Source organism: Aythya fuligula, chromosome 14 (genome assembly GCF_009819795.1).
Source record: "Aythya fuligula isolate bAytFul2 chromosome 14, bAytFul2.pri, whole genome shotgun sequence".
Lineage (NCBI taxonomy): Eukaryota > Metazoa > Chordata > Aves > Anseriformes > Anatidae > Aythya > Aythya fuligula.
Window position 1 is genome coordinate 17,710,012 of NC_045572.1, and position 24,165 is coordinate 17,734,176.

At 40.2% G+C, this 24,165-nt stretch overlaps 1 protein-coding gene across 2 annotated transcripts in view; it reads right to left on the reverse strand.

Moving 5' to 3' along the window:
- Positions 1-1,826: 1,826 nt before the first annotated feature.
- RAPGEF6 (Rap guanine nucleotide exchange factor 6) overlaps positions 1,827-24,165 on the reverse strand; it is a 112,630-nt gene continuing 90,291 nt past the window's right edge. For both annotated transcript variants that reach the window (XM_032196874.1, XM_032196875.1), the window contains 10 exons: positions 23,936-24,059; positions 21,896-21,919; positions 19,077-19,297; positions 16,526-16,717; positions 15,147-15,281; positions 13,645-13,758; positions 10,498-10,723; positions 8,019-8,530; positions 3,888-4,199; positions 1,827-2,301 (listed from right to left, as the gene is read on the reverse strand). In XM_032196874.1, coding sequence (XP_032052765.1) covers positions 2,276-2,301; positions 3,888-4,199; positions 8,019-8,530; positions 10,498-10,723; positions 13,645-13,758; positions 15,147-15,281; positions 16,526-16,717; positions 19,077-19,297; positions 21,896-21,919; positions 23,936-24,059 — 1,886 coding nt within the window. In that variant the 3' untranslated portion in view covers positions 1,827-2,275. The remainder of the gene's footprint in view (positions 2,302-3,887; positions 4,200-8,018; positions 8,531-10,497; positions 10,724-13,644; positions 13,759-15,146; positions 15,282-16,525; positions 16,718-19,076; positions 19,298-21,895; positions 21,920-23,935; positions 24,060-24,165) is intronic.

Here is a 24,165-nt window from a genome sequence, read left to right on the forward strand (position 1 = left end):
GCATGAGTCAATTCACCTGGCACACGACGCGTGATTTCGGATGAAACACGAAGCATATTGCGCACTCCACAGAGAAGTTAACAAGCAACTACAGCTTGCAGTGGGATTGCTAGGACTTGGATTTATATCCCACAAAATATCAATTTAACAGTTACATTATCAACGTTATATGTGCTGAAAATAATCACTCTGCCCTGCATTGCTTTGACACTTACATTAATTCTTATTCATTAAGGCCTGTGCAGGTTCATTATATTCATTAAGGCCTCGAAAAAGCAAAATGCGTTTTATTATGATATACCTCAACTAATTTTTAATATCGTTTTCCAACGACTTGCTCCTCAGATGCTTGTGCCAAAAGCTAACACAGCCAACCGCGCAGCTGTGTGTTAGGCATCCCTTCCTCGGCGCTGCTGTTCCTGACCGCCCGACGTCTCCAGAAGAACAACCACGGGGGGAAACCTCCAGCCCCGCGGCAATATTCCGTCTGGCACAGTTACGGGCGCAGACACAGGCGTGGTCATGCACATTCACCTGGTAGTATCAGTCCCAAGTTGCTATGGGGAAAGCACATCAAAGGCTTTGGGTTGTTTTTGGTACTTGTGTCGTTTTCTGAAAATGTTGCATTCACCTTGCACCCCCCTGCACACACACAAAAAAAATCTTAAAGCTCTTCACAACTATGGATATAGAAATAATTTTTGAGGCACTGTAAAAATGACAAACATCTTCTTTCTAGCTTAGGCTGTAAACATCACAACAAAGATTTACAATTAAATGTTTAAATATATATTATTCACACATTCATGTCCAATTTAACACTAGAATGGGGCATCATGTGCTCGAAGAAAGAAAGAAAATGCAGGTATTTCCAGTTTTACCCCTGTGCACTCTGGTTGGCTAAGCAAAATCAAAGAAGCAATTTACTCGACCGTAGTCAAACTAGAGGACTGCGCGTTAATACTGGCGGTATGTAAGTCAAATCTCATCAACATCAGCGCCACCAAGATTTTTAGCTAAGTTTTTAAACAATATGCTTTGAGATCATCTCTATTCTCCAGATGAACACAGCCCATCATAAAAGGCATTATACTCGCATCTGAGCACTATGCCATTTAATGCTCAGTTTCACAAATTTTAACGTGACTGGGGGGGAGGAGGAAGAGAACCTTTGCACCTAAATCCTCTGCCACTCTGGTAAAAGGCCAGAACACGTGGGATGATCTTAAAACCCACAACAAACAATACAGTCTTGGATTACAGCAGCACACTTTATATGCTGAACTCTGCAGGGCAAAACCTGGTTAAAGCTCTTGGAAAAGCTTCAGACTCACCTAATAGCTCCCTGTGAGCTAAAGCTTCCACATTTCAAAAAGATTATTTAAATAAGGGAGGGGAATGCCAACTATTTCCTTAGTTGGCGGGCAGCTAAAAATTTCCCCCAAATACTTGAAGGGCTGAGGGGTTTTGTTGTGTTCGTTGCAGGCAGGACCAGCAGATGGCAGTGCTCCCATGGCTGACACGCACTTTGCAAGGCTTTAGCTGTATTTACATTTAGTACATACCCCAAACCATTCTAAAACCTACGGATTTCTGCACCTGATAATGTCCCCTTTGGTAGGCCTCTAGTTCTCCGTGTTTATTTTGAGAGCACAGTGGTTTACCTTTAGCTAATTTACTACCACATTGATTTAATCTCTGTATTAGCCAACCAGAGCACTCCCAACACGAAGGAAATTCCCATCAAAAAAATTTAAATTAATAAATTATTTTCAGATACTGCAGTAATGTCCTTCCATTTTGCTGAAACTTTGATTTTTTTTTTCTTTTTTTTTTTTTTTTTTTAAGTTCATAAAATAACACTCTCCGATTTATGTAATGGTCGCGTAGAAAATAATGACAATGGAAAACTACCAAGGATTATATGGTATCATACAGAAGAACGCTTCCAATTTTCAAGTGGCCGTGACAACCAGTCCTCCCCAGCGCACGAAGCCTGGTCCATCTCAGGATACCAACGTCAGTACCCAGGTAGTCAGCACGCTCCTTGAAAATGGTTTGCTGTTTTCACAGGCAGAAAGAGTTTTGTAGGCTGTGGTAGACTGAAGGAAGGTCGAGATCCATGACCCGACCAGTTTGATCTTGTCCGTGACAGAGGCAAACACAATGACTGAGGTTAGCAGCAGCAAGGTGTTAGCATTCGCTAACAGAGTCGCGTGGTCCTTCTTCCCACGTCCCTCGTGTTCTGAAGTGGTTTACAGAGATAGCCCGATGGTTAGACTGCTGATACTTGTTCATCTTCTGCAAAAGAAGAAAAAACAGCCAATTATTCCATTGGCCCCCTGCCTTGGCTGCAGACAGAACAGAACATCCCCGGTTATCTGACTAGAGCGGTTCTGTTAAGACTTCACTGCTTCACCGCGATGCTTTTGCTGCCTTAACAAGTGACCACAACACATGAAGTATCGCCATTTAACAAATCCTCAAGCAATCTGAGGGATTAGTCACGTAATAAATATGTATTACAAAACAGAAAATCCCATATCCTCCAAAAAATATTAGCATGCAACCCCCAATATCCCCAAAGCTACTGACTTTGGGAGAAAAGCCAGTACACTATTTCCCAACATGCAGTGATCACTGTAAAGGCTTTCCAAGTAAAATTAACCAGACACTTTAAAAACAGTAAGAGAAGTGCATCTAAAAGTGCATGGTTAAATTTAGTTTAGAAAAGTTTGGATTACAATGTTTGAAGCAATTACTTCCTCATTTTTACATCAAAAACATTTAATATCACGACCGAATTGATGCTGGGCAATTTAAAAAGTTTTACCCTAAATGGGAATTGCAGTAATAATATATATGTTAAACACTGTTTACATGTTATGGAGGGCCAAGATAGGACTATTTTGCATCAGAAATTGTTTTAATCTAGATTCCATGCTCATTTTGAGTCAGGTTGAAAGAAACGACCGCAACATCCTAATAAAAAATTAGTTCATTAGAAAGGGTGCAGAGAGATCACATCAGTGTGTAAGTATTAAAAGCAAATCAGCAGATAAACAATTAGGTGGTAATTCCTCTCACTTCAAGTTGGTTTTGACACAGGCTTAAGAATCTCTTTCATTTTGATCACAAGATAAACACCGTGCTTGGTAGCATCAGCTCTTGCTTCAAACAAGATTCGGGAGACTTCAACCAGAAGAGACACTGGCAGGCCAAGGTGTGCTGTAGTCAGGTTTTGTTAAATACACTTTTCAGAAAAAAAAAATACTGCTATTTTCTGCAATGATTTTAAACTCATTCTCCAGAAATTGCTGTTGAGGATTAATGCAGCTTAGTGCCAGCATGTTAGAATACAAAGGAGAGACAAGTTGAGAATCGTACAAAACACAATCAAATCTGAATTCAAAAGAATCGATTTGGGTCACCATCCCAGTGCCATCCTAAAACAGTGGGACATCAATTATTTAACCTAGGCAGGTTGGAGCTTGTCTGCATGCAATTTATAGCCTGACAGTGTCCCTTAAAGTCATCACCACCACTAAAAGGAAACACATTTTAAAGAAAAAAAGAACATCTACATGTTCTTAAGCATCTCATTGGATTTGGAAGGTCTCATATATATCAATTGTTTGGTGTCGAGATGTTTTTCCTAAATGGAAGATTTTTTTTTAAACATGTGTGTATATACACACAGATACATACCCACCACATATATGCATGCATATACACACATACAAACATATTTGTGTATTTAGAGATCGATAAAGATTCAGTCTCAAAGAACAGCTACGAGAAAGCCCAGAACATCATCGTGAGGTACACACAGACCAGATTTACACGGCGGTTCACTTAACATCTACCGAGCCAGATGTTGCACCTACCATCCTCTTCACTATCTGCGTCAGTCATATCTGCTAGTTTAGGGTTGGACGGCTGCCGACTATGCCACTGAGGCATCTTCGATGAAATACAGGCCACCGGTTCGCTACTGAGAGATGCTGATGAAAGTCTAGAGAGGTCACTGGGCAGCATCTTTGACCTCTGCACTGCCACACTATAGTCGGGAGGTTTTAGGTGTGGGTGGTGGGGCGATCCTTCCTTTATGTCCGCTAAAGAAATCCCCATATATCCCGGAGGGGTGGGCGGAGGCTCCCTATACCTATCGTCCTTCTTAGGTGAGGTGACACAGTACACTGGCACGAGAAATAAGCAATGGAAATGTTAAAGGAGAAAACAAAGCAAACAAAACATTAAAAAATCATGAAATGTTACAATGGCAAAACAGAAACTGATAACAAAACGCAAATGCAGAAACACTAGTTATAACGACAGCAGCAGATATTGATGCTTTCATTTACGCTTTGTACTTATTTCGAGAAGTCAGAACAGAACCAGGGAGCTCATCAGGCAGGATGCCAGCGGGGCAGAGCAGGGCTGTAACCACCTCTGCATGCAGCCTGCAGTTACAGCGCTCCTCCTGCTCCCTGCTCCTGCAGCACCGCTCCTCCACAGGGTGCTGAAGAGCTTTAAGGTGCAAAGGGAGAGCCAGCCTGACAGTACTACAGCCTGCTGTAACCCTTTTACAGGCTGGGAAACTGAGAAATATGAAATTAAGGCAAGTAGCCCAAAGTTATTTTGCACAGCATGCTAGTAGCTGGTAGTTAGGAGTGCAGGTTGACTTCAACCAGAAGCCAGGTCAGCGGCTTAACAGAAATTCATTATGATAAAATATCAGTGTATTAACTGATGTGTAATAAGCTATCAAATCAGCTGTGCTATAGGAAGAGAAAAAATAGAATCATGTGAAACTCCTCCTATGAGGCACTCTATACAGTCTGCATTCATTAGTTTGAATTTTCTAGCTGGAAATAATGGCTTATCATATACATACTATAAATTATTTTAACCTATATCTTAAATTAAGTTCTCTATTTACAAGTGATGAATAACCAGGAATAGTCATGGAAACAAAAGCCTTTGGAAAGGCTCCGTTATACCTTTTGCAGTCAGACAGACTATCAACAATGGTATTTAATTGTAATGTCCATCCCACATAATTCATCTTCTACCTTCCTTCCCCATTCACTGCTCGTTCAGATCCCACTGGCTCTGAACAACAAAAACTTAACTTAGTAAATTACCTCCCCTCCCACCCACCCCCAGTTTAGGGGCTCATATGCATGTTAAATTAGGCTTTTTCCATGTGCATGTTGCAACAGGATAGTTTCAAAGGTAGGATAATTTAAAAATCTGTTAGTTCAGTGCATTTGCATTCTTCTTATGGATGCATTTAAATCAGCTCGCGTTCTTTAGTTTCAATTATTTCATCAACTGTAATATTTTCTTATCTTACAACAAAGTGAAAGAATGGAAATAAAGCTGTACTTTGTGTGTTGGGGATATGTGAGATTCTGGGTGTTAGTAACAGGAACGAGTTGGTTTATACCTCATGGCTTTTACCTTCATGCTTGGATTATAGTAAAATAAACAAAACTGAATTCATGTAGCATGAGTTTTAACTAATATATGTGGGTAGAGGCAGAGATTTATGCTACTGCTTTGCAGAAACCATTTTCAGGTAACTAGCATTGGACTGGGTCCCTACGAAATAAATGGGAGGTGAAGGAGGCTTTGCTCGCCCTGGAGGGATGGGGAGTGGCTGGTCCTCCTAGCAAGCCCCTCTTTGGTCTGGAAATAGTACTGACAGGAGTGGGTATATTCTCCTTCAAAGGAGAAAGCTACATCTGTTTCCTAGAGCTAATAAATAGTCTGCTGTAACAATTAAAGTTGGAATAATGTGCATTGTTGCAAAGCTCTGTATGATATTTTACAAATGTTATCAAAATAAAACATCCTAATAGCACTTAAAGTCCACAGCACTAAGTGTCCGTAGTGTCTGGCATCCACCCCCAGCTCCTGGGGATTAAAAAGCCCCTTCACAAGGAGCTGCATTGCTGGCTGCAAGTCTTCTTCCTGCAACTCCTTAATCCTCTCCTGTTCCTATTAAAATATTCCCTCCTTTAAAAAAAAAAAAAATGGAGTCTTTCATCTTTAAACAAAACAGACTCTCAAACGTTCTCCTGCTGCCTATACGCTCCCAGAAATACAAAAAAATTTCCTTCTCCATGTGTGGTATCACCAGGTGAAACACTGGAGTGCAGAATGTAATCAGCTGAAGCTTAGATTATTGCTTGGGAAATCTGTTACAACATTAGGAACTGCTAAGAAAAATCATTCAATAATTACAACTCAATTTAAGCAATTAGAACAAAAATGTTATGGTCCATGTTCCTCATCTTTTAAGCAAAACCTACTGGAGATGCAAAACTAAGTCTATCACGGACCCCTTCCAAAGCAGCTGATCACCTTCTCTGAGAATTCACTTTATAAAGAAACTATGGTGAAATTCCACACAGTGGTTAAGGGAAACCTAAGAGGCAGAAGCAGGAATTTTGATGTCTACTCTAAGTAAAAGCTGGGTGCTGCACAACGCAGAGGCATGCAAGCAGTCAGCACGCTGGCTGCTGCTCTGCCAAGACCACATTCTGGCAGCAGTGTGTGGGCAGTGGCTTTCCAGCTCTGTTTCAGAGGTTTCAGGCAAGAACGTATATGCCAGTTCTTTGGGGGGACTATTCAACACCAGCTCTCATTAAGCAAACGAACTGAAGATTCTTGTTTTGTTTACAATATTGTGAATGCATGCAGTCATTACAGGCTCTAGTAACAAGCTGTCTGTACAGAATAAGCAAATGGTGAAATAAAGCAAAAGTATCTTTGGCATATTGGATGATGATGCACAGCTATCAGATTAGCATTTGCAAACCAGAAATCATATCCACCTGTATCAGGTCTCTGTTTAAGTAGGTATATGCATGCTCTACAGGAGCACAGGGCTGAGTTTCTCAGCAGCCTGCTATGACTGCATCAAGGAGACAAGCTACACGGTGCAGTATTCGGAGTTAAAACCAAGAGACACAGCCGTGAGCAAGGACAGCATGGCCTGAATAGCTGCCATGCCATGCCCTAAGATAGCTCAGCAGCTCACGAGCAGTTCTGCAAGGCGACAAGAGCAAAGTCCATGCACAGGAGAAAGCTCTGGGCCAGCCTGCTGCAAGGCTCCACCACGCTGCCTTTCTTTGCAAAGCCAAGGAGGAGGAATGCAATCCAAGACCTCCACCCTGTGTGCAATGTTTGTTCAGGCAATTACCTTTGATAACACAAACCCTCCAGCAATCTAGGCAGTAATTAAATTGCATTTCAGCTGCACTCTTGGCTTAGGGTTTAGAGAGCTTTGCACTCCGTGTTTTATCTTGTTGTAACCCAGTTCCCTTTGTTTTGGCAGTTTGGCAGCTAAACTCACTAGGACAGTGGAAGAACATCTTGCTTGGTAAAACTGCACATTTTGGAAAGACATTTTGTAATATTTTCTCCTTTTGTACATAGCCAAATCTCAGCTGTGTACCCAAATAAATGGCAGTTTAACATAGCAATGGTAGGAAGTGAATCTGCTTTTCCCTTGAGCCTCTGGGCACACAAGTCCTGTGGACGAAACGTGCCCCAGCTCCAGGGGTGGAGGTGCTTTGTACCACTCAGCAATCACACTCTTCTCTCTTAGGATCATGGAAAGTCTGTATTGTAAGGACTCTTTGAGGAGCTGTGCTCATTGCTCTTTAACACGGGAAAGTCTACAGTGATGAGGGCTTCCAAAAACACCCCCAAAAATAAAAGGTCTTACTACAGAGAGGAATTGTCTGACATTTTCACGAGGACAGTTCTCCTGCAGACCCATAAAGCGACTGGGAAGTGTGCTGTTTTATTATTTCAATTTTCCTAATGCAAGAGAAGGTGGTTTGAAAACACACTCTCTGAGTAGCGTTCTGATTAAAACCACATGTAAAGCTGAATTTAACATGCAATCCAGCCCCCAGATCTGCTGATGTCATTTCTTAACAACTTAATATCAAAATGCAAAACAGATGTAGAAGCTTCCACAAGCCTTTGGCTTGGCTTACCTATCAGGCCTTTTTCTGTACTCGAAGTAACAGTTTTGTAAGTTGTGTCAGTGCCTGGTTTAGAGTCCAAAACCTCCGTCTGCTCTGACGTAGAGTTCTCCAGCCCCCTGCGCTTAATCGTCCCATAGTTTGTCTCATACGTGTCCGACAGAGAGCTCGAGGAGGCCCAGCTCTGCCGAGACTGATCGTGCTCCACGCTGGCTTTCGACTGCCTGTTGTTTTTGGAAAAGGCTTCGGAATATAAATAAGCCTCCTCTGAGTAACAGTTTGTGGGATCAACTTCGGCTATAGGTCCGTCCAGCTGGGTGTGGCGGTAGGAATTCAGAAGATCCCAGCTCTTCTGGTTTGGGATATTCTGGAAGTTGTCATGAGAGCTACTTGAGCATGAAGTCCAGCTTCCCCGGCCACTGTCTGCTGCCTCTACTGTGATGTGGTCGTGGGAGATCTCCTCGTTGCTCATGGACGAGGTGAAAGCCATCCCTCTGATCAGAGCAGGCCTTGTGATTGACCAGCTGCAGTTGGAAACGACAGGAATCAGAAAGTCATTAGCTTTTAAAACAGCAGTGGTGTACGCAGAGACAATTACCTGGTTTTAGAGGCAACTAATCTCTGGTTTTATAACAGTATGCAGCAAGACGAAGACACATGCAAGCCCAGCAAAGAGATACTGTTGTTCCTGGTTTGTTCCTGGCTCATTAGTGCATGCTGTGGGAGGGCAGCTCTGTTTTGGAAGAAGGAACAAGTCTGCAACACACCTAAGAGGCTTGACCCCAGACTCCTAAAAGCCTGGTCCACAGCAGCTTTCCTCTATCAACTACAGCAGGACAGCACTTGATAGAAAGCAGGGGAGTAATTACACCGTAGTTCCACACCACTACTTTTTCTCTGTACTTGTAAAACAAAAACAAAATAATATACTTGTATTCAAAATAAAAAACACCTTTGGTCAAAGCAAGTCAGTGAGGTAGTTTTATTTGAGTAACATTTGGAAATACTGGGCATAAGTGACACTTGTGGAAGGGATCTGGAATGGCAGAAATTCTGAAAGCTCAAAAACTAAATTTCTTGTTAAAAAATGGCTGTTTGAAGCTCTAGTCATTGTCAATACATAATTAAGAAAAAATAAAGCCCAGTTTGCACAAGTTTAGAAAACAATAAATTACAAGCACTAGACATTATTCAAGTCTCTTAACTATTTCAGGTTATGTTAACAAATGCATGAAAGCACAACACGAAAATCCAACACTTTACCTCTCCCATTTATTGACACACTGGGAGATAGAAGAACGTTTCTTAGATACGTGCAAACAACTTGTTTTTCCCCCTTGCTTTTCTATTTTTTAAATTCTAGCATAAAACCTGTTTTCTTACCTCCACAACCCCTTGAAACTAAAGCATAGAAGAGCAACCACAAACCTTGAACAATCTGCCTTTGATTTGCAAACAGAACCCAGTTTGTAAAGCAGCAACATCCTTGGTGTTGCACTTCAGTTCTGAAGGCAGCTTTGCACATCCTGAAGGCAAGGTGCCAGTGACCCTGTGCAAGGGGCATTTCGCTCGGATCACTGAGCTCTGCCTACACTCAGCATCTGTTATGCCTTGTAGAAAAGGGAATTACTTTAGGTTATGAAGCACACCTTTTAATGCCCATTTTAGCACAACGGGATAAAACAAAACAATTTCTTAAAGGCTGTATCACCCTGGAAAAACATACACTGAGGTCTATTCACAGGGGAGAGAACTCTGCAGAATGCTGGTGTATTAAAATCAATTATACAGAAACAACACACAGCTCCTTATAGTGTTCGGTTATAAAAGGATTAGACTGCTTTTAAAATGACCTGTAAAGACTAGAAATGTGAGGAGAATCTCTCATAGACTTGAATCTGCAACATCTGAGGACAGAACATGCTATCCCAAGATTTCCACATATTAAATTCTGTGGATCAAAGCTTAAAATGTAGTAAAACAAAAGCACAAAGCTTCCATTTTTAAGGGGTGCATCAGGATGCATTCTCATTGCACTAAGGTAACAACACCGCATGTGCAAACTCTCAGGAAGACAGTGGCAGCAAGCTTCCACTCTGCCTAGGCAAAGTACAATAATAAAAAATCCTTAAAAATCATATTAGAGTACGTTAAGTGACTGGTACTGCTGACTGAGATACTGTTGGTATCATCCTGTTCTTGTTCTGCTCTCTTGGTACCTCACAGCGAGTGATTTGTTAAATATCAGACTAGCTTTTAATATGTTTTCAGTTTCCTACAAGAGACATCCACCTGAAGCCCAGTGATGTGCGCAAGCTGTTGTTTATGAACGTAATACCGCAAGTTTCATGGGAAAACGTGCATTTCCCATGCAAAGCAGCCAACACTCCGGCTTCTAACAGCTCAGAGTTTGTAACTGCACCCTGCCAAAACCTTCACTCCCCTCTCTTACACCACAGGACCACGTCCAGCCCGACGCGGCTCGTCTCACCCGGGGCAGGGCTGGCCGTAGTCCGTCAGCGGCTGCGGGTGCTCCTTCCTGTCCGCCCCCGCGGCGTCCACCACCGTCAGCGACTGGGACAGGCCCCTCTCGTCCTGCAGCGCTGCCGACATCGAGTCCACCGAGCAGTTGCTCACGATGCTGGAGCGGGACGAAATCTCGCTGTGACTGGAGTCCGAGAAGTTATCGGATTTCGTGGAAGGTATGAGGGCGTAGCCTACGGGAGAGGAGAGGAGAACGTCAAAGAGTTCACTGGGTATGTCAGTGGAGCATTAACACACGTATCATGGGTATTTAAAGATAATACCAAATCCTACTTGCAATCAGCCCAGTGAAGTTTTTATAGTACTAAAGCTTTTAGCATCTGCCAGCATCTAGTACTGCAATTTATTAACGCAAGCTGAGTGCCCCCGGTAACCTAGCTGCAACTCCACAGCCATCCAGACCATATGGCGAAACCAACGTCAACAGGATCAGCACTTGCAGCATGCACAGTGGGTGGATAGATCAGATCTCTCCAATCTTACAAGCCCTCAGTCCCCTACTATAAAAGCCGTGCATTCCCACAGCTTCCTCTGGCCTACAGTCATGAGACTCAAAAAAAGATTTTGGCAGAGGCTGAGGAGATGCTGACTGAGGTAAAAGTGAGCTATTAGCACTCAGGGATAAGCCATATGGTCCATTTCAGCTTTATTATCCGTTCCAGAATTAACAGATCAGGAAGCAAAAGTGGGAAACACAACTTTGGCAGGAGCCGGACCAGACACCAGCACTCCTCACGCAGAAGGGAAACAGCTGAAGACCTCACCAGTTTCAGAGCAAAACATACCACACTTTTTTTCTGCTTGGCTTTGCCCTCAAATAACTTGTTTCAAATGCAAATAATGTGTATAGGCCCATATATGCAATACTTTCCACTAGTACCTGTAGTAGACCTAAAAAATGCTGCTATAGTGGGGTCTTGGGGTCTTTATGGGCTCTGGTTACAGGTATCCTGTATACTCTTCTGCTGGCACAACTAAGGTGACTCAGATTGGGATACCTGTCCCTAGACTGTATTAGAAAAAGCACTCAGTATGGATAACTTGATTCAATCTTGTGATGACCTCAGAGAATGAGGGATAGAATTGAAAAGACCTGAATTTGGCAAAATGCATCTGTGCTGGTCTGAGGGCAACCATGCTCTGAGGGCCTTCAGGTTTAGGGACTGACCCTGCTGAAGCTCGTCCTGCTGTATCGTCAGGCAACAAATTCAGGAGGTGTCTGGTAAAGCCATTTGCTTTGCTTGTTTTAAAAATATTTTGCCTCACATAACTCTGTCCCTGTGCACAGCTGTGGGTTGTTCCCATTTGTTTGAGGGCAACAGGTCCTGGATTAATAACTGTTTCATTGTGTTGTTTTTTGTTATTTTGTTGTCTGTTGTTTTTTGTTTGCATTTAAATATTTTTTCCTTGAAGTTCCCACTGAGTTTCTCTACAGCGAATCCACTGCATGTCAAGTTATACAAACCTGCCTTATCCTACCTTCACTGAGAAACAGACTACGATATGCCTTACATTACGTGCATAAAATTACAAAGTTAGAACCTTTATTTGAAAATACTGCATCAACAACTGCTGCATGTATAGTTAAATGAGCGTATGTAAACTAATCAAAACATTGCCTGCCTTCTTTACAGGAGACCATATCAATACATAGTTGACATAGTCCTCAGATTAGGATTTTGTGTTACCCGGTTTCCTGCCAATTGCTCAATTTTTCACTTCATTTTTACCTACCTGTGCCTTTGAGCTGAACTGTCATATATTCACATCAATTAGGTGAAAATGTGAAGTGATCAGGCAATTAAAAACCATGACAGTGGTTCACACAACTTAATACAGAAGACCGATGCCATCAAGTCCACAAAAAACAACACAGATTGTATAACATGGCATCTAGAGCCACTGGTATACATGCCACTGAGCATACAGCTCACAGTTTGAGAGATTTCACAGTTTAAGCTTACTTATTGCTGTACAATTGTAAGAGCTATACGAGCATTAAATATCATCAATATTATCCAACTAGAGAACTGATAAACTTATTAATAACAAAAAATTTAAGACTAGTGTTTTTAATGTCAAATTTTAGTTTCCTTTCCTTTGGTAATAATACCTCATATTCTTTATTTTGCTCTCTAAAATTAACACCACTGTACTACAGTTAAGAAACGTTCTCACTGTGTCCCTTTTAAGACACTGTTCTTCAAGTACCTCAAAGATCTGTAGAACAAAAGGTCTCCTCCTTGTTAAACAGATGAGCACTATCTGAAAGCTGAGTCATTAAATAACGGCACACATACATAAACAGCCTAAATGCAAATCTTTGCCAGGCTGGAAAACTTAGCAGAATAAGATGTGGCCAATGCAAATATACACAAACCCCACCAACGCTGGAAGTGATCATCTGTTTTACATAGTACAAAGGACTACTTTGAGTCAAATGTAAAGAACATTACAGAACTTTCTGTTTCACTGGCATTTGCAAAACACTAAACAACAAAACTCACTGTACCTGTTCCTTGATTTTCTGAACTTCACATTATTTCTTTTACTACACTGTAAGGGTGATTAGTTATACTGACACAAATACCTTCTATTTTTGAAAAGGTGAACGGAAGTACATTAAAAAATTAAACATATTTTAACGAGCCTGTATGCAACTGCATAATGCTAACATAACTTGGGTTACATGAGTGTATCTGATATGGAATGGACATCATAGTCTTTCTTCTAAAAATACATCACAGAGTCTTCCTTCTCCTTCTAGGCCCCATCTGTAGACAGTCACATGTCAGTAGATTGCTGTTGCTATAGATACTTGCTGTGTTCAGAGCATCACTGTCTCTGTCCTTTTGTTTTTTGCTGCTTTCTGAGGCTTGAATGTGCTCTGTTTCCCTTTTTGCAGTAAAGGCTGTTCTTTCCCTGGAGAAGCTTCTTTCCCTAAGTCTTCCAAACAGCAGTCCCTTCTCTCTCCTGCGCTCACGCTCAGCTTCTGCCTTTTCACTCTCATCCTTTCTTTCTGCCTTTTCACTTACGTCAGAACTGCCTCTCGCTTTGACAATCATCTGAATTTTCTTTTGTAAGTAAGCCCCACCTATTCCGTAGCTGCGCTGTCCGCTGTTCTTGTTGCTGGTTTCACTGGCGAGGGATGAGGAAGACCCAGACAGATTCATCTGACTGCAGTTATCCGACCTCTGGATGTTACCAACTACAATGAAGTGCACACAGACAGATCTCGGTAAGTAACAGCAAAAGCAATGCGTTGATTTAAAAAATAATTCTTCGGTCTTATTTGCACGTGACTTGGGTACAACTTAAAAGAAAATTAAATTGAAGATTTAGTGAACTGTGTTCATGCCTAAAATTATGTCTTCCAGCTGTCTGTGAAGCACCTAATTTTAGTTCAATAAGCCGTTAACAGTACGCACACAACAGGATACGGATTACCTTAATCAAATTAATTCAGTGCTAAAAATAGGCCAAAAGCAAGTTGAATTAATGAAATAATCCCCAAAGAAATAAAACATTATTTACAAAGAAAGTCAGCAAACATAACATGTTTATAAGAGAAATACAAGAGAAGTGGAATCTCAGTGGAACCAGGTTTGGCAATCCAAGGAGTTACGGCTCTTGTACATACGCTGTGTTTAAGTAAAACAAGTGACATTCTCCTAAGGGAAACAGATCTTGTGACAGCCAAAGTGGATGGGCCAGCACGATCTCACACTGCAACAGGTGAGAAGACGCAGCAAGTCACCATGCCATGCCATGCCAACCCAGCGGCTCTGGGCTGTCAGTGAGTCAAAAGCAGCGCAGCAGGGATGGAGAAATGCCTTACACTGTTCAACACTGACCACACTGGCTGACTAGAAAGTGGTGTTAAGAGATTTCAAATGAATTCCCATCCAAGCTTGACTAACGATGAAGTGATGCAGGTCTTTTAAGATGAAGATATCAGAAAAAGGGATTCTTGGGGCATCATGATAGACAGGGATATATACAAAGCCCTGTGCATAAGAACAAAAATATGAATAACAACCCTGGGATTTGGATGAATGCACTTCTTTCGTAGCTATCAAAACCATCTGTTGTGGAGAATTACAGCAGTATTTTATTGCCAGCTCCAGCTAATCACCCGATATTCCAGCTACCTTAGGCAAAAATGTAAGATGTCACAACAGCTGCAGTTTGTGTGCAACCCCGCTGTCTTCAGGAAATCCCCAAGTCTGCGCATCACAGTAACCTTAGTGGTCACCTACATCCAGAATGATGCACTGGTGGGTGTCAAAGCATCTAAGACCTATAGGGAATTCTGTCAGAAGCACTTAAGCTATTTTAATGAAATTAATTATTCCACTCCTTACACATTAGGTCACTTTTAAGGCTAAAACACAAACACATTGGAAAAGAACGTCTATTATTAATTGACAGGAATGCATGGTTCTATTCCTGATATGAAATAACTTAATTACTATCTCTCTTACATGTAATTACCAAGGAATGTTCCTCACACTGTTACCCTGTTTTTTGTAGAGCACTGGCACAAGCTGCTCACACAGACACTGCACACTGTGAGCACTGATGAAGCACACGTACCTTTGCGTGGAGAGCCCTGAGGGGAAGCTGGTGGGCTGGAGTGCAAAGAAGATGCCATGGACATAGTGTCTTCTGTCTGCTTCTTAGTACTTACTTCCTCAGACAAGCTTAATGACTTCTGTGGAGAGCCTGTACCTACAACAACAATGCAATCATTTACTACATATTATTCTTTTTTCAAGTTAGCAATATCTGTGGCCACAAAAACATCATATTGAACAATCACTGAAGAATTCAACAAATACGGGAGCAGATGCTTGGATGAATTCTGCACGCCATGGCCACTGATGCTACTATTGCCAGCTGCTCAACTGAAATGCGTTGAAACATCCGCAACTGGAACCATCCCCACAGATACTCTGGTTGTAGGTTTGACAAAGGACTAAGAACTGTATAAAGCACAAAGCTTGGAGGAAAACCTTGCCCTTGACACTGTTCGGACAGCGCTAAAAACAATTTTCACCATAGCCAACAAAAGCATTCAAGATCTGAATCAGGAGTTCTTAAATCAGTAATTGCAGGCACTATACAGAACACAGCACAATTAGCAAAATCAGTTTACCACAGTATTTAGCAAACTGATAATTCAGTATCTTTTGCCATCTTGCACAGGACAGTGGTAAAGAGTTCATTAAATTTCTCAGTTTGTTATATTAACGCTGAACATAAGGGAGTGAAGAAATACCTCTCAAAAAAGCTTCTGGAATATATCAAGATGCACAGGCTTTCAAGAGGAGAATTGAGAATAAACAGTAACTACAACCACTGTTATAACACATATGCTGCAACAGACTTTTTTCTAAAACTATTTTAATGAACTTTGATGCTCAGTGTATCATAGAATCATTTCCTATCGTTTATTAACTGCAACTAATTTTATTTAATAACCCATTTAAAATAACCTTACCTTTTAAATGACCCAACAGTTATGCAAATACACCAAAAGCATTTTAATGCATAATACTGCTTTGCAACTGGTAAATGTAGAAACAAAAGAAATGTAATGCTCACTAGGAACAACTAGTAACAAGTGTTTCTCCTTTTGACAATAAGGTTGTTATAACTGTGTTCCAGAGCTTAAAATATTAAATGTGTTTGACTTGTTCCAATGATTTCATTGAGAAGTATCATACTTCATTTGTCATGAAAATAAACAAACTATGCAATTCTACTCAGCTGCAGCAAGATCTCCTTAGAATCTGGGAATATAGAGCAACAGACTTAATCCTGTACATCTGGCCTGCTCAAGAGACATAGTAAGATCACTTTAGTTAGAAGTCTAAGTCATTTTCTTGAATGACTAACTGAGATACATGCATAAAGAGGTCTCAGATAATCCATCCAGCTACAAACAGCTCCAGATAGCTGAAGATACTCACTGAATGTGACATGATCCTTTGTCAGTCCCTTCTTTCTACTGGGATATAAGTTCACAGTTGGAACCTGAAGAACTTGACTCATTCTGTTCTGCTGATGCTGATGTGCTTTAGTGGTTTGGCCGATTGATCTCATGGGTACTGGAGACATTTCGGAGGATTTCGCCCCTCTTCTCTCACTTAAATTCTTGGTCACTGTTATGGAAAAACTGGACATAAATATCTTGCACTTTGAACGGCAGGATTATTACAGTCATTCTAATTACAAACAGTCAAAAGCAACCATGGTACGAAGCAGATTGAACATTCAAAATGTTTTTTATTCCAAACATTCCTAGCTTGTTGCACTGAAGAGACAGGTGCATAAAATGACATTAAAAAAAATAAACTAAAAAACTAAACTTTTTGAAGTGTCATACAAGTACTTTATCTAGAACAAAAAAAAGTTATTTAGTTCTACTACAATTATATTCCATATTTTAAATGCTTGTACATAGGGCACAAAAACTTAACAGCAACATCTCTTTCAAAATTATGTTATGCCACAGAAGAGAGAAGGAGAGGTTGCTTTGCATCCGGCATCAAACCGTTCACTAGGTGGCACAATTGATTTGCAACGCAGGGAACGGATTCAGTTTCTACCTTAATTACACAGCAATTAATAAACTCTGAAGTTAAGACCATCTGACTTCCCTCAAATTACCTTGGAAATGTGTGGATTGCAGATTAACCCCTGCTCATTGTTCCTGCTAGCAAAGGTAGGAGAATTTCACTTCTGAGATACGAGTGGGCAGCTGTACCTCCTACTTGTCTGAACATGAGCAGAAAAAGTTATCTGCACAAAAACCATCTGCAAAACTACGTACCAGGATCCCTGACTCAAATCTACCCCATTAAAATTTATATACGTAACGTGGGCAAATGCACCATGTGCAGAGCACCTTCCCCTGGAACATTATATTGCTCCGGCTCCACTGGAACAAAAACCATAAGGAGATGCTCCCCTGTGCTCCGCATTCATTTCCCATTCTTTCTGCTAGCTCTGCAAATTATGACTATGATCTCAACCTTTTTTTTTCCTTTATTTATGATATATTTTGATAATATGCCATTCTTCTATATTTATTTGCAAGTCCATTTAGCCTTCATTTTCCTTTTTTGAAGCTTAAGAAAAAAAGGACTTGATTTGCTTAACTGCTGGGAGTAAAACAGTCAATATATATTCCCAGATTTTAACTTCCAAATGTCTATGGCTAGCACTGTTCAAACAATATTTATTTAAATCATATGTGCCTAATTTAAAAGAATTGAAAAATAACCTCATAACATTTATATTCGTCTCCTGGGCACAATACAACCACCTGTTATGTATTCACATATATCATCTATTAAGAATTCATCCTGGCATGCTTTGTTTTTTCTACAGGGGGAAAAAAAGAGTGCATAAAACCACCATTACATATCTTCCATTACCTACACAGCCGAACAGAGCACTGGAAGCATACCTCTATCAGCATACAGATGCTTTGCATCTTCCTATTCAGAGCTACCTGTGATTTCCTGCGACCTCAGGCATAAAATCCGTGTGAAAACACAATTTAACATTTTCAAAAAGGGAACTAAGTATGGCCTTTTCCTATATCACTGCTATTTAAGAAGAAATGCATAGGAAGGCACTTTGGGAAATAACAGGGATTTGTACTCCTAATACTGAATAATGGAAAGGACCTAAAATCTTATCTTCAAGATGTCATCATCTATTCATGATCTTAACTTATCACAGATAAAATGGTATTTGAGGACCAAAACGACTTAAAATGCTGTGTTTGTACATCAGACAAGCATGAAACATTATTTTGATTAGCAAGGTTACTACTGTTCTATTTTGAGACAACTCCATGGTTGGGGCATTTGAAAATCTCTCAGAACCAAAATAAAATGAAATTACCTCTTCTCAATTTGAAATAAGAAGTCACTGCATTGTGTAAGAGAGCAGATGATAGTTTTAGTTGGACAGTTGCACAGGACTTCAAATTATGAAAACTGTCCTGCTGTAGTCCTCTATTTTTGACTGTCAAGCCATGTCAATCCCATCAGTCAATATTGACTTGACTTCTGCTTCTCAGCAATCTTTGTTTATTCTAAGCTGTAAGTCATTGCAGTTTATATTGATTTTGTCTCTTTTCATTTTCTTGCTGTTCATATGGTAAACGTTACTTTTATCCTTCCTAATTCTGTACAAGGACAGCAGGGCAAGAATATAGCTAATGTACTATTGAATTCCCTTCCAGACTGCTAAAATGACACGGAGTTTAAGAACTAAAGGTCAAAATAAAAAAAATCACTGAAGTTTTCTGAACTCAACCAAGATCAGAATATAAATGCTGGCTTGCTGAAACCACATTAGTTAAGATATGAATTGACAAACAAGTTATTTCCTAGAGCAATTTTTCTTGAAGGGAGAAGAGAAAGATCTTAAATGGGTCTTTCTAGGGAAGGAACAACATTTTCACCAATTTGGTGGTAATCTACCCTTACATATAACCGTACTTACGAGTGCTATATGCGGGTTCACACTGCAGTGACAGAATTTGGATCTTTTCTTCGTCTGTCTCCACGTTCAGGTTGGACAAGTACTGCTTCACCTTCCTCGCCATCTGGGCGTCCTCGTACAGCTTCTTGGCGTTGAGCAGTGAGCTGCGCCGGGCCCGCTTCTTGTGAGCGCCTCCCTGCACATCCAGCATGTTTGAGTTCGTGCTGCCCTGGCTCAGGGACCTAGAAAAGAAAAGAGCAAAGCGGTCAATTTTTGGCTCTCGACAGCAACGAGGAGCTTAAGTAGCACACCCCAAAGCAGATTAATAATCTTCAGTTAGGGCTAGTGCATGCTGATGCAAATGAGTTAAAAAGATGAACAGCATTAAAACAACAGTTGTCTTAAAATGTTCTGGTAAAACTGATAGCAGCAACTGGAGCCTAGGAAAGGGCTGCACATGAAAGTGTGGAACTAGCAAGAACGAGGCGCAACACTGTGTAAAGTTCCCATTTTGCTCAGCTAATGAATCATGGCTTGTTCTGCAAACCCCACGCTATTTCTGCAGACAGTATTAGTGGATAAATTTGATAACTTTGTTGGTTTAAGGAAGCTGGTACCCACTGTATGCTTCAGGCTTATGCCAGAAACTTCTTACAATCCAGCTGACTACAGAAGTGAGTGACTACTGTAATCCTCCTAGAAAACTGAGCTTCGGACTATGCTTAAATAAGGGAAAAACTGTGTTAAATATGCAAAGTACATTTTGTTGTGTGCTTAATTTATTTCTCCAATTAAGTAAAAACTCCACAGAAGAGCAGCTCATTAAAAATCAGATCCCAACAGAGGTCAGGAAGGCAGTGATGACATACATATACTCAGACATGTATAGACTCACATTTATGAAAGACAAAGCTCCTGAATATGCCTAATTCTGAGCTGCCAATTCTATTAGCAACTGAAGCAAAAATAAATCAGTTAACTAAATCATTAATGCACATCAATTACTATTCATGGCTGTCACTCCTGTTCACACTGAATCAGTGACCAAACAATTGACCTTGATTTAGTTAAATATACACATCAACTGCTTTGACTTTAAAAGTCATACAGCCACCTCTGTCCTAACCAATTTTATTTTTATTTTTTTTAATAAATAGAGATAACAGAATTAACTTCATTTTCAAGGGCTAAATTCTTAGTAAGGTTACTTATCAAAACCTTGGGTGCATTTACAGACCCATAAGTGGCAGACTAAACAAACTCCAGCACAGAAGAGCTGTAATAGCTCAGAGTCAGAATTAAACATATTGTTTGAAGATGCCTGAAGAATCAAACGCACCGAGTTTAAAAACAAAGAAATGGTGGAAGACACCTGCCTGCAATATTTTCTAAGATGTTTAATAACTTAAACTAAAAGAAAATATAAGCTTAAAAACCAGAGTGGAAACGTATCGCTTAATTAAATAAAAAGCTAAGACTATTAAAGGTGAAGAGCAACAGATGGCACGATGGACTGTTAACACCTATTTGAAGCAAGGAGTCACTGATCTCCACTACAGGTAAAACCCAAACTATTACCTGTTCTATAGGAATATAAATTATCTTTCTGTTAACGATTATGTAATCTTTAATTTCATATGTGCACAGTTTCTTTTAAGTCTAGACTTGACTTTTTGAGTCAATTTAATTTCATTTTCCTTAAAAATCATTTCTTGTTACTGATTTGTGTTCAAAGGCTACAGATCACCAACCACACTGCTGGGAGGAAAGGCAGTGACAGCAGGACAGGGTGCTCAGGGGGTCCAGGCACTCTCTTTGAGAGCTGCACTGGGTGCAGGTGATCACTGACCACTGACTGCTGCTAGCCCAGCTCCCCCGCGGGGGCATCTACAGGATGCTGAGCTCACTTCAGGGACTGGCATCCCAGCCTGCTCTCCCCTGTCCACCTAGTGCAGATGATGCTGCTGTCGCCCTCACTGCTGGCAGGGTAAATCTGAGCCTGGGTGCTTGCTGCTGCTGATGGCTCTGCCACACTAAGCTTCCTCTGCGGCTTGCAAGGCACTTGCAGCAAGAGCAAACCACCGGGAGCATTCCTGCATCCGTCCTCCTGCAAAATGCTGGCAGACTAAAGCAGAGCTGGCTTTAAACCAGATGCCCATAATAAGTCAAGTAGCAGAGTGTGCAACGGCACATAGGCTGAGGAACACAGATAAGTCATGTGCAAAAAACACATAAGAACACACAAAATATTGCTACCATGTCATCTTAAAATCCCTGGTTATGTGGAAGAGTCAGCTACTTCACTAGCCAACCTTGTTAATCTCATTTGTAGCCATTTCGACAGTCAGTCCTCGCACAAGTAAAACTTCAGTGAGGATTCTGGTGTATGAAATGTGAAATACATTGTATATATACTAAAAAACAAATAATTTGGAGCTTAGACTCAAACTTCAGAAGGGGAATTTATATATTATCACAATTCAATGCATCTTTACAGTTTATAGTGCGTAATGGCTTAAAACTTTTTTACATGTAAAGACCACGTTATTTATTTCCAAAAATAGTTCGCCTTCCAGTATAACTGCACAGCAGCTTTTTTTCTTTATGCAGTAAGCCAAAACGCAAAGGACTTATCCAGCACACAGAAGCAACTCAGAATCTTTATAGCTGCAGTATAAAATTGACTGTAACTCCCTTATTCCTGTTTTCCAAAATATATGTATTGCAGGGTTAATAAAATGCATGCTGTATTTCAGGTGCATGCACTAACGAGGAGGATGCAGTATGTTAAGAGTTGCATAATCTTTATTTATCTTAGTTGCATTCATCTCTACACTTACCCCAAACTTCTCCACCTCTTCTTCCTGTAAGCAAGAGCCATATACATTGAAGCATGTATTTGAACAGAAAAGCACAGGAAAAAAATAAAACAGTTGAGAGTCAGGAAGAAAGATGTAGACAGGAAAGAACAGAAAAGAAAAGATCTCTATACAGCAAATTCTTCTCACACAACAACACAACGTTTTTATGGAATGCAAGGACAGGACTCGTTCAAACACTTCAACATGGAAGAACATCTATCAGTTTTTTGTTTATTTTTAAATTTAAGCTCTGAATTTAAAAACCAAACGCAAGTTAAATATTCTTGTTAAGTATGTCCCGTAAGACAAACTCAATTTTGATGGAGCAAGCAAAGGCTTTTTAACTTATTCATACTGTAGAAAATGCAATTGCATTAACTTATTATATGCATTAGGACCACAGTAAATGTATGAGAAATCATCAGCGTTCGAGTTTATGATGTTATTTTCTCTTGATTGCTTGCTGGAAAACAAGCTGTTTGCCAAATACCCGCTGAAAAACTAGATGCTCTATATTAATTGGTAATGAACTTGTTAGCAAGTCTCATGTTACCACTAACAAACATCTTTTCTTGTTCATTTTTCATCTTCTTCAAAAACATTTGTTGGTGCTTCATAACACAAACTGATAGATCAAACACCAGAGGCAATGAAAATGAATATAAATGATGAAAACATGGAATTATTTTCTTTTAATCTTTGGCACTATCGCTAATATTAGATGCGTATGCATTTTATGTTAGTGTGTACATTTTAAATTATGGTCATTAAAATGTCTTCTGTAATTCTGAAAAAAGACACTAAAGGGTAACTATTTATTTACTAGTAAATTCAGCTAATGATTAGATTTCATTAGGCCTCAGAAGATGGAAAGAGCATCGGGGAAGTCTATTTATAGATAAATTTCACTTGTGAACATCAAGTTTTCTAAAAAGCAACTGTAATTTACTGATAAGGAACTTTATAATTTTATGTTAAAAGGGAAGTTTGGGTAATTCAAGTACAAGAGCATGAAGGTGACCCCCTGCTTTGAAGGGAATCCATCCCTAAACAATGTTAACAAGGGATCCGTTATTTTTGTCTCATACTTCCATCTGACCAATTTTAATCAAAATTCTTATGTCTGCCTATAGCCAGCCCTGAAAACAAAAACCAAGCGGGATTCATTATCATCTGGGAATCCTGACCATTACAAGACCGCAGAGAAACAGCCTCTGTCTCCAGTGCAGACATGCTAAGAGGCTAACAGGCAACCTGAAAGGTTATCCTGACATTTTTCCAAGGAAAAACTGCAGCGATTCACTGTCCCCTGCTCCCTATTTGGGCTGCACACTGAGGCCACAGAGGTGGCATCAGGATCCTCGCAGACACGATGGGGCCGCTGGCGCTTTTACTTCAGCCAGGAGGAAGCAAAACAGATCCAGGAAATTACTTAGTTCCACTAAATATAATCTAGAGCTAATCAACATCAGATTAGAAGTCGTGGTGCTTTTACTCTGCAGTTTGTTAACACAGAGGCTGACGATATCACGAATCAGGAAAAAAAGGAAAAATTAAGAAAACACTCTCCACCTGCTTACAGCCTGAAGATATGAAGCATTATGTAGGTGGAGCAAGCTGTGCTTAGAATAAATAAGTTACTTTTTTTTAAATTATTTTTTTTAACAGTGAACTTTCTCTTGTTTTTTTAAAAAGCAACACTCAGATTTATATATGGGTGATTTATGTGTTTTGTTTATATATTATTTTCATCTGATACTACACCTCTCCCTAAATTCTACTGATTAATATTTTATTGAGCCTTTTCTCCTTTGCTTTATGAAGGCAAATTGTTTTAGCAGTCATTAAAAGTAACTCCTCGGAGCATCTATCAGCTATATTTTGATAGATTTTGGTTCTGATGGTCAATGTCAATGGTATGTTACACAATGAAATACTAACAGAGCGATGCACACACAAACCCAGATCCCTACCCACTCTGAGACACCTTCAGTCCTACTAGCTTTCTAAATTGCACACCTTTGTCTGAACATTACGGCCGGATCCATGTTTGCTGAGGTCATTCTGACAACTTGGCGGATTTCTTTGGCAATCATCCTGAGTTTCTCGAAATTTACCAGGCCGTCCACTTTAGAATCATTTCCTGCATAATTGAAACACACACACACAAAGAGTAAGAACACTTTTCTTTTTTTTTTTTTTTATGGGCAATGTGTTTCTAGTACCCCACATTAGTCTTCCTCCCTCCC